We start from the raw sequence: 12,041 nt of genomic DNA, 5'->3' as shown, positions 1-12,041 counted from the left end.
TCATCTCTGTTTCTGTAATATGTTTTCCATTATATCAAATGAGACCAAGAAAACGAGAATACACCCATAAATACTATACGAAAATACACCTCAAATTCGGCGTTTTAATCCAAAAAAAAAAAAGGTCGGAGTTTTTTTTTTTCTCATTATGCACTGCGTGCTGCAGGATTTTTTTTATATAGTGCACACTGACCACAAAGACCCATTCTCTCACATGTGGGCCTACCAGCTTTCTCCTGCTTGATTTGAAGCCACTAGAACTATTGAGTATATATACGTCTGAAACACTGGCTCGTAAGACGTATATATACGACCAAAACAGTCAAAGGGTTAATTAATAATGGTACAGAATATTAGCATAAAGGTTTATAATCATGCAAATGTAATTTTAGCTGTTCAACAGAGACAACTTTTTGGTAATATCTCCTCAAACACATTTTAGGCATACTGTATACACCTGCACAACATAACTTGATTAGCATATTAACCAAATTTTGCAAAATGTACTGTAATATGCAGCTTGACAGAGCTCCTGGAGAGTGAAACATTGCCATAATTAAATGTCATATTGCATCTGTGTCCCTTTACCTAACAATATACAGGTGCTTTAATGGCTAACATAGTACTGTATAGCAACAGTACCTCATAATATGATTAAGCAAGAGCATCTCCTAAGCCCTAAGGGGTTTCATGAGTTTTCCACACTCCAGCAGCCCAGCCCTGGGCTGAGCAATGGAGATATCACATTTCAGTTCTCAGTTCAATGTGTGCACCCTCCTGTGTGGTATTAACTTTATGCAGAGATTCGGTAGTATAGAAATTAGAAGACAGTGTGGTGGTATGCAAGGTACAACTCAGAGACAGGGTGACTGTGATGGTATAGTTATTAAGAAATGATATAACAGAAAAGGTAGCTCAAAAGGATATATAAAACCAGGTGGAGGAACGAGATGAAGGCAGTTTTGAGTGCTAGGGGGGTTTGAGTATCCATTGGGTTTAAACAAATGTGTTGTTCCTATCCAGGAGGAAATGAGTGATTTTTGGAATTTGATGTGCTGTTGGAGTGTGAGCGTGGGAGCATTTCTGAAGGGACTTGGGAAACCAGATGGTCCAATTTGAGTTTCAGATGTGGGCAGTACAGTGCTTACACACTGAAGGATGGGCAGGGATGCTACACTTCAGAGGGTAATTTGAGAAGTGATGTCCATGCCTTTCTGGCATGGTGAATGTTTCTTTCATTGAGTCATTATCGTTATTTTCTTGGTAGGAAATCATCATTTGGTAAAAACAAAGAGCAGCTTGGACAGCAGAGCTATTTTTACTACAATATTCAATGAAATTGTCTAATGACTCGAATCATAATTTTTTTAAGCTACTAGAGTAATTTTATTAAAATATAGTACTGCAGTCATTTTATTGCACAATACTTCTGGGACTGTAATTCAATATGATTAAATACAGCTTGTTGGAGATAAGCAAACTATCAACATTTGCCAGCAATAATTAAGTGATAAATGAGTTCCAGAAAAGGTAACTGCCAACAAAAGATTGAGCTACCTTGGAAAATACAGGTAGAGTACATACTACAGTGCTTTTTATTTAATTAACCCGTAAATGGTCCAAACGTATATATACATTTTTTCAACATTTGAAAGTATGTAAAAAAAAGTAGATCTTTTTGTTTTTCTACATTTGAAAATGTGTAAAAAAACTTTGATCTACTTTTTTTTTGTTATATTTGAAAATATGTAAAAAAACTTAGATCTACTTTTGTAGCACTACACATGTGAACGTAGATCTGCTTGGACCGTTTACGGGTTAAAAACACTTTGCACAGTAAACAAAATTAAAATTATTTTCTAAATTAAAATTTTGATTTTTGCTGAAATTTTTTTTTCTAAATTTTGGACATGATACCAAATTTAAAATTTCATTTTCAGAATTTTGTAGAATTCCAGATACCGTATAGGCAAACCCTGCTGAACACAACCTGTTGTCTAGTTAACTTGTGGGCATATGGTGAGAGTATATTTAATGTAAACTTGCAGCCTAATCATAATTATCTTTAAAATATGCTTGTTTAATTATCTTCATATTTAACCCTTTGACTGTCGCAACCCCTAATCCTGAGGTGTCTCCTGGTGTCGCAAAATTTAAAAAAAAAAAATGATTTTTTTCATATGAAATGATAGAGAATCCTTTCCCGATTGTAATGACACCAAAAAAATGAAATTTGATGGAAAACTGACGGAATTATGCTCTCGCGAAGTTAGCGACCTCGGCGCTGTTTACAAATCGGCGATTTCGCCCACTTTGAGCCCTATTTTCGGCTAATTCCATTGTTCCAGTCGCCCAAACTCATAGCTATTTCTTTAGAACTCCATTTTTTCTATCGATTGAGTACAAGAAACTGCCCATTTACCGATTTCAACTACCTAATAATGTGGTCAGAAATTTGCAATTTGGCCAATTTCACGAAAACTAAAAAATATGACAATTTCAAAATAAGGTCCAGAATGAACAATGCAGACATTCCTGGTTCTAAAATAACATTTTCTTTGTTCATCAGTCATATCTCCAGGCCCCTCTGATATTACTCTTGCTTTCTATTTTGAATTTTTATTCAAACAAAAAATAGAAGACTTACTATTATCCAGACTACTGCAATACTGTAATAATTGTATAAATAACATCAACCCATTCATTACTGCATATTAGAATGGCTAGTTGGACATTTATTGGACAATGGCATCATTTGTTTACTTTTGAACACTGGCAAAAATCAAACATTTCCCCTACTTTGAGCTCCATTTCTAGGTTCTTTTTATAGTAAAAGCAATCAAAATCACCTCTATTTCTATAATATGTTTTCCATTCTATCAAATGAGACCAAGTAAACGAGAATACAACCATAAATACTGTATGAAAATAGACCACAAAGTCGGCATTTTAATTAAAAAAAAACGGTAGGAGTTTTTTTTTCTCATTATGCACTGCGTGCTCCAGGATTTTTTTTATATGGTGCACACTGACCACACAGACCCATTCTCTCACATGTGGGCCTACCAGCTTTCTCCTGCTTGATTTGAAGCCGCTAGAATTTATGAGTATATATACGTCAAACACGGTACCTCGTAAGACGTATATATACGGCCGCGACAGTCAAAGGGTTAATGGAATGTTGCAATGGTTCTGTGCCTTGATCAAAAAGTTTAAGAACTTCTTAGCTCTCCAATACAATATTACATGACCCACAAAATCGATCTATGAAATGAACTATTGAGAGCCAAAGGCTTCACAGATTGAGCACTAGTCTTAATTTTAGCTTCTTTTATGTGAATTGTACATACGTACTGTGAAAGGTTTGAGATCAGGGGAGGCTTTAGGGATGACACATCTTTTCTCCAGTAATGAAATGCTGAATAATAGACAAACATTCCATGCATGTTAGATCTGCCAGTTAACAGGCCACACAGAAAAAAAGCAATATGTGAGCTTCTTCATGCTCTCTAAACAAGGTTCTTGCTGACTACTTTAAGCTACAGTAGATTTTCTTCAGATTTTACAATGCACTTTAATCTTGACTCATGAAATCGTAATGACACAATTGCAAACCATTCCATGGGCAGGGATATAACCCGCAAACAGTCATATGACTCTCTGATCATGGGTTATATCCCCGCCCGTGGAATGGTTCACTTTAATCTTATTTGTGATCTTAAGAATAATTATATATTAATGGTCTCTGCTTCTTACAACTCTTAATCCCCCTCTATTTTAATTTTTCCTTATTTCCTAATATTCGTAGCAAATAATTTAATCAAGAAACATTTTTATACATTTGGTTATACCTTTACCTTTACATTTAACTGGAATGTAAAATTGAAATTTTCAATTTTAAATTAGTCTTGGCTCCAAATTTTAAAAATAATTTTCTTGAGATGCTGTCCCTACTGTCAACAGCAAATGGAAGGTGATAAGTATCTTACATAACATGGTGTAGGTTTAACATAATTAGTGTTAGCTGTATGCTGTTAATTCTGCACATATACATGTACGTATTTCCTTCATTTGATTATTGAGGATGCCCTACCCAAACCATGCATATAAATAGCTACCTTTTCACAGCCCCATTAATAGTGACATATTAACAAAAAAAGGCACAATAGTGTGACTGATTGACACACAAATAACCCGCACATAGAAGAGAGCAGCTCATGACGACGTCGGACCGAAAACGTCGTCATAAGCTCCTCTCTTCTATGTGCGGGTTATTTGTGTATAGTGACATATTATTTTAAAGGCATAGAAACCCAGTTACAAAAAAATTCTTCACTGTCTAAGGGAGCTAATCCAATATCAATATGTGTTTCCTTCGAGTATCTAAACCTAACAAGTGCTCTGTAAGGACATGTACATGGATCTGTAAAAAAAAAAAAAAAACTTGACAGCCCCAATCCAGTATTATAATGGATCATCAGAGCACTCCCTATTGCACATAAGATGCACTTCTAATCAAATCTTTCATTTTACCAATAAATTTTCAATTCGCCAATGTTTTTTTCAAACACACCAGCCGTCTCCCACCGAGGCAGGGTGACCCAAAAAAGAAGAAAACTATGAAGTTTTTCTTTTTACATTTAGTAATTTATACATGAGGAGGAGTTGCTAGCCCCTTGCTCCTGGCACTTTAGTCACCTTTTACAACATGAATGGTTTATGGATGAAAGATTTTTTCTGCTAAAGTTATCATACAAAATTGGTCACTGCTTTTTAACTAAGGGTGGGTGGTGACACTATGACTTTTGGCTTAGTCATACAATGACCCTAAGCACTTTAAAATGTACTTTATTTTGTTTCACTGTAGTATAACACCTGCATGTAGTCTAGACAAAAATTCCTTGCAACCTACCCTGGTGGAAGCTGAGTGCATTTTAGAATCAAAGTTTAACATATTAGGTTGATGCAGTTCTCCAGGCTTGCCTACTTCATTGGAGAAGAATTTTAGTTCACTTGTATCTTCTGAATGACTGCCAGTGTAGCAAGATCTACTTCGCTTTGATACTCTATCACTTACAAATGCACTAGAATCAAAGCATTTTCGTTTCTGGAGACGAGTTAGCTTAGTTTTGTTGTAGCTGTCTTGGCATGCCTTGTGCCACTTTGCTTTATGGCTTGCTAGTGTAGCAGTGATCCCATCTCCCTCATCAGACCAGATAAGATTGAGGGAGTTTGGCAACTCTCCAACGTAGTGAAACTTTTTTAAAATATCTGTGAGAGTGCTATACCCTACATAAGCACCTTTATGCTTGGATTCAGCAAGACAAGTAAGCCTTTCACTTGTGAATTTCTGGCAGAAGATGCAAAGAGACCAGTCTGTAGATGCTACATTTGCATTACTACTGGATACATGCATGTTATTTCTACTGCAAGGCCCTTGATAATCCTTGTTACATAAACTGCTGGCATCCATTATATGATAATACACAGTAATTTATTTTATGTTTTCAATTATTGCATACTTAGCAACAACAAATGTCTCGTCTCTTAAAACCTTAAAATACAGAACATTTTTACCCGGAATTTTTAGGTGTTACTGAATCACTTCCATGGCAACCTGAAAAACATAAAATTATAAGCTTTTGACAGCCAAACCTGAAAATTAAGCAAATATGATGAAATTCAATATTCCACAGCTCTGCACAAGTAAAAAAAAAAATCTGCAAATGGTAAGGGCCAATACTTAAGTGATAAACAAGTTGATACAATATTGCAGCTATAGATGTCTAGGGTGCATAATGCTACTTTATTAGTACCCAACTGCCTTTAGTACATAACAGCAGCCAAAGTACCACCTAAAATTTAATGCAAGTGGTACTAATATTTCCATAAGAATTGCATTGCATAATTCTATACACAATACCTAAATCAAAATATTCTATACGTATTAATGACAATGAAAGGAAATGTTTATTTTTATAATGGAATTTGTTTTACCCAACAATAATAATTCTAATAAGGCTTACAATATCTAGGTAGAATACCCCTCACATGGGATGGACTTTCATACACAGAGCTGCAATGTCTGCTAGCTCTGGCTGACAAACTCTGCAAGAGGAGTGAGGACAAAGTATGTGATCCAAAAGGGATTTACTAGCTGCAAGCTCTGAATATGTACAGCAGTTTATTCCAGAAGTTATGAAACTTTTTAAAATGTGGCAGTTTGATGGACAGCCTTATTCAGATTAAATTTATGGATATGTTTATAAATGGAGGTTTGACCTATCTACAAAACTGCATTGTGCAAATTGTAATAGGTAAAAAAAATAATGAAAAAATGGTAATAATTTAGCCTATAACTCAAAACAAAACAAGAGAATTTATTTTCACTGGAGGGCATTATTTTATGTAAATTCCCTGGCATTAATAAGTGTGGTATGCAATGGATGTACCTGAATGTATATTTAACGCCAATGGAAAAAAAGACCTTTTTTAATATGTACAACCTAACCTAATGTTACCCAACAAAACCTGATAGAAAATTTTACATCCAGTCTAAGGTTATACAGTATTTGGCTGGGTTGGGTTAGGTTAGGTTGCTAAACTTACTTATCAAAACAAACCTTCATTCATATTTGTTTAAAGAATAAATGACTCCAGTGCACAATTCACATAATAAAAAATAATTTACATAATAAATGATATACTTATTTTGCATACTTTCACCTAAATAAATAATTTCCATGCAAATGACTTCTTTCTGTGCAACTGATAACATGGTTGTTATTAATGATGTAAACACGCTAATGAATTTATTCCGGTTAAAATGTATACCATCTTTATGTTCAACAAATAAGATTACAGCCTCTCCTCACTTAATGACGGAGTTCCGTTCCTGAGACCATGTCATTAAACAAATTCATCGCTAAGTGAGGAGCATACTATAATGGTAGTGGGTTTGTGTCAACCATCTTTGATACTGTTTTAATGTCACCTTCGCACCATTTAAAACATTTCTGGTATATTTTTAAATGTTTATACAGTAGTGTACTGTATACTGAAATAAACAGAATAGAGGAAATCAGCTCTAACATACATTACTTATGCATATTGGTCACAGCCGTCTTAAGTTCGAGGCGTCAGTAAACGAGTACGTCGCTAAGTATGGGACTTACTCAGACAGGATGGGACTTACTCAGACAGGATGGGACTTACTCAGACAGGATGGGACTTCCTCAGACAGGATGGGACTTCCTCAGACAGGATGGGACTTTCTCAGACAGGATGGGACTTACACAGACAGGATGGGACTTACTCAGAAAGGATGGGACTTACTCAGACAGGATGGGACTTACACAGACAGGATGGGACTTACTCAGACAGGATGGGACTTACTCAGACAGGATGGAACTTACTCACACAGGATGGGACTTACTCAGACAGGATGGGACTTACTCAGACAGGATGGGACTTACTCAGACAGGATGGGACTTACTCAGACAGGATGGGACTTACTCAGACAGGATGGGACTTACTCAGACAGGATGGGACTTACACAGACAGGATGGGACTTACACAGACAGGATGGGACTTACACAGACAGGATGGGACTTACTCAGAAAGGATAGGACTTACTCTGACAGGATGGGACTTACTCAGACAGGATGGGACTTACTCAGACAGGATGGGACTTACTCAGACAGGTGGTGTATATAATACAAAATTAAAAGATGCTAAATTTAATGTAAATCTACTTAAGATAAATATCATAGCAAAATATTAATTTTAATGAAGAAATATTAATTTTAATGGATGAATTTTAATGCAGAATAGGATACTGAAAAGCACTGGTTTGGCTATAATAGTGGCAGATGAGTAGAGTAAACTGCTAAATAACATCACTGAAGCAACTAGTTTCAGCTAATATGTGTGTGAGAATGGATGAATGTAAATTGGCCTTGCCTAGAAATAGAAAAAAAAATGAAATTACATGGAATTCATCCAGTAACAAACAGATACAGTATCTGCCTTTAATAACCACAGTGAAGCACTAAACCTCTAGAGGTTATTTAGAGCCTGGGGTGACAAATTCTGGCCACAAAATAGAGCGAAACACCAACGTCAAAGACCTCGGAGTGATCATGTCAGAGGATCTCACCTTCAAGGACCATAACATTGTATCAATCGCATCTGCTAGAAAAATGACAGGATGGATAATGAGAACCTTCAAAACTAGGGAGGCCAAGCCCATGATGACACTCTTCAGGTCACTTGTTCTATCTAGGCTGGAATATTGCTGCACACTAACAGCACCTTTCAAGGCAGGTGAAATTGCTGACCTAGAATATGTACAGAGAACCTTCACGGTGTGCATAACGGAGATAAAACACCTCAATTACTGGGAGCGCTTGAGGTTCCTAAACCTGTGTTCCCTGGAACGCAGGCAGGAGAGATACATGATTATATATACTACTTGGAAAATCCTAGAGGGACTAGTACCGAACTTGCACACGAAAATCACTCGCTACGAAAGCAAAAGACTTGGCAGACGATGCAACATCCCCCCAATGAAAAGCAGGGGTGTCACTAGCACGTTAAGAGACCATACAATAAGTGTCAGGGGCCCGAGACTGTTCAACTGCCTCCCAGCATACATAAGGGGGATTACCAACAGACCCCTGGCAGTCTTCAAGCTGGCACTGGACAAGCACCTAAAGTCGGTTCCTGACCAGCCGGGCTGTGGCTCGTACGTTGGTTTGCGTGCAGCCAGCAGCAACAGCCTGGTTGATCAGGCTCTGATCCACCAGGAGGCCTGGTCACAGACTGGGCCGCGGGGGCGTTGACCCCCGGAACTCTCTCCAGGTAAACTCCAGGTAATGTAATGAAGCAAATCAGCCCTTCGAGTATTACCTATGTTAAGGTGTGATAAATATTCGTTGGGAAAATTTCATGGCTGTCCTTATTAAGTGTTTCTTGCCTATATCTTTACCTGTTTACTATGTGCATGGTTCTGTAACTCAGGTGTAAGAAATAAATGCAGTTTAATTAAAAGATAAGCTGGGTAATGTCATATACCATCACTGTTTTACTGAAATGTAATGCAGAACAAAGGCAAATGTTTAACTGAGAAAGTATTATCAGTATTATTTATTTTTATTTTTATAATTATTATTACTGTAATCATCTGTAAATGATTTGCAAATATCCCCATTACTGTAAAAGCTGGAAATAACTAAAGATATGTATTAGAAGTGTGACCATTCTCACATGTTGATGCTCTGTTATTGGTGGTTCCAATGTGATTATTTTTCTAGTATTAGTATTCATTGTAATAATTTAGTGTGAGCATAAATAAGGTTTATAGAGATGAGCTGAGCTCTTTTTACAGAAGTTTTGTAAAGAGTTTGTGTACACATAAGTACGATAAAGCACGTAAATTACTGGGAACAGTTGAAGTCTCTTAATTTGTATTCCCTGGAATGTAGGCGAGAAAGATACATGATAATGTTCACATGGAAAATCCTAGAGAGATTAGTACCAAACTTCACATGAAAATCACTCACTATGAAAGCAAAAGACTCAGTAGGAGATTCAACAATCCCCCAGTGAAAAGCAGGGGTGCCACGAGTACATTGAGAGAGAACACAATAAGTGTCAGGGGCCCAAGACTGTTCAACTGCCTCCAACCATCCATAAGTGAGATTACCAATAGACCCCTGGCTGTCTTCAAGAAGGCACTGGACAGGCACCTAAAGTCAGTACCTGACCAGCTGGGCTGTGGTTTGTATGCCAGTTTGTGTGTAGCCAGCAGTAACAGCCTGGTTGATCAGCCGCTGATCCACCATGAGGCTTGGTATCAGACCGGGCCGCTGAGGCGTTGACCCCTGAAACCCTCTCCAGGTATACTCCAGGTATATACGGGTTGGAGTTCTGTTCAGAGTCCTGAAGGGAAACAGGTGGGCAAGTTACTGCAACCAAAGCCCCACTCTCACACCTCTGTTGGCTTAAGCACCCTTCATCAACTACTCAAATTTATTAATCTGCTGCTAACAAGTTTAGTAGCAACCAGGCACCCTCCGAAGAAATGCCTAAGAATCAGTAATTTATGGGTTGGCCAACCAGGCACCCCTGATGAAATACGTAAGAGTTAGCAGATATATTGAGGGAAGGATACAGAGTTACTAGAGAGCTTGAAAACTCTAGTCCTGGAGGATTATACCAGGCTTGTAATCTGGGATTCGGAAGATCTCGGTGGTAGCCTGAAGAAGGAATGTATCCAGGCATTGAATCAAGAGAGGTAGCCCCAAACATAGTTCCTTGGGAACTGTGTTTGGTGTTAGTTCTAGTATCAGTTAAGAGTGTTCTAAAATAATGTGGATGATCTTAATAATTTATATGTATTTGATGCTGGCAACTTTTTTTTGTTGGTGCCAAACTTTCAGATTCCCTTGTAATGCATGTAAGTTTATTAAATTGTAAGTTGTTTTATTAAGGTATGTTTTACTTCCCCCTTTGAGCCATGCATTTAGGATCCACTGTTCAGAGATTAAGTTAAATAGTATATTGATATTTTTTTTCTGGAGAGAGTCAAGCCTCTGACAAAGTGCTTACTGCTCAGTTTTCAGGTCAAGCTAATCTAAGAGCCAGTACTTATCAGGACCACTATCTTGTTATAGCTAGCCTGTATTATTTTTCACTGGGGTTTTCCTGCTCTAACCCAAAATTCTGTGTCCCCCCCCCCCATTATCCTATGACTTTAGCTACATTTACCTCTTCCACTGTTAAAAGAGCAGGTGGTGGTAGCATATTTCTGAGAGAATAGAGTGCTACCTTCTTTTCTCTCAAATTCTAGTAATTTCCCCTTTTTACTTGTTCCTCATATTCTCATACTTTTGTCCATACTGAGTCTCTACCTGAGGGAACAGACAATATGGCATCATCTGGTGTTCTGTCAACCCTAGGGTGGAACTGGGGTGGGAGATGCATTTCAGTAGCAATCATGTTTGATTCAAGGAAGGGGAGGCAAGTCCAATCTCATAGTCAAGAACCCCTCAGTAACATCAAGGTGCTGCTCATCATGGGTTGTAACTTGATAAAGCTACTGCATAAACAAAACATCACCAATAGTTTCCATGTAACTGCATTTGTGTATTTCACATCATGACAGTATTTTGTATGGTCAATGTACACTTTACTCTTGGGTGTGTTTTATGTAAATTCTTCAGTATTAAGTGCACTATGTAACTGAGATATCTGCATTTAGTGCTGGATTATTATTATTATAAAAAAGAAGCGCTAAACCACAAGGGCTATACAGCTCTGATTTAGTGCTGAAAAGGACCTTTTTTTTTATATAACTTAGCCTTATATTACCCAACCTAATCTAACCAACAATTTTACAGTTAGTCTGGGGTGGGCTGGTTTGTTAAGTTTGGTTACATTATTAAATTTACTTATTAAAATAAAGCTTTTCTCTTATTTGTTTAAAAAATAACTGTCTCCACTTGACAACTCACAAAAGAATTTTCATATATTCTTTTTTTTTTGCCTATTATTGCTAAAATAAAAAAATTGCACAATAAGTAACTACATTTTCTCATGAAACAAATTATATGATGATTTGTAACATATTAACAGATTTCTGTCCTAGGGGGAAAAAGTACATAATGACCTTTTATACCACTGACTTTTTGGGTTATCCTAGGTAAGTTACACTACTTACTTACTCGGGACCTGCCCAGCAGGACCCAGAAGATCTACACCAGTGTTCCTCTGTTCTATAAGTGGGACATAAATGTTTTAATTCTTGTCATTACATATTTTAAAAACTGTCATTTTCCTCACTTTCTGTAGGTGAGGACAGTTCATTTTGTAGTGGGTTATGACATCAGCTAAAATGCACTAACAGAATTTGAATATCTGACAGTAGAGAAATTTGCATTTTTTTCAGGCCATAAGATGAATGACGATTTTAAAATCATACATAATTTTAAACCTTTACAATTGTTTTATATATAGTAGAAAATTAAGTCAACTCTGAG

The 12,041-nt window shown here is 36.9% G+C and overlaps 1 protein-coding gene across 5 annotated transcripts in view; it reads right to left on the bottom strand.

Annotated features, from left to right (window-relative positions):
• Nucleotides 1-12,041, bottom strand: part of LOC128686148 (ELMO domain-containing protein 3) — a 40,197-nt gene that overhangs the window by 27,317 nt on the left and 839 nt on the right. Inside the window, exon 2 of one of the 5 annotated variants that reach the window (XM_053772866.2) lies at nt 4,913-5,617. The exons of 2 other annotated variants lie outside the window; for them this stretch is intronic. In XM_053772866.2, coding sequence (XP_053628841.1) covers nt 4,913-5,473 — 561 coding nt within the window. In that variant the 5' untranslated portion in view covers nt 5,474-5,617. Of the gene's footprint in view, nt 1-4,912; nt 5,618-12,041 lie in introns of those variants that run through there. 2 more of the 5 variants (XM_053772895.2, XM_053772905.2) reach the window with 2 other exon arrangements.

The sequence above is a fragment of the Cherax quadricarinatus genome, chromosome 1 (assembly GCF_038502225.1).
Source record: "Cherax quadricarinatus isolate ZL_2023a chromosome 1, ASM3850222v1, whole genome shotgun sequence".
Classification (NCBI taxonomy): domain Eukaryota; kingdom Metazoa; phylum Arthropoda; class Malacostraca; order Decapoda; family Parastacidae; genus Cherax; species Cherax quadricarinatus.
This window is presented reverse-complemented; position numbering and strand designations above follow the sequence as displayed.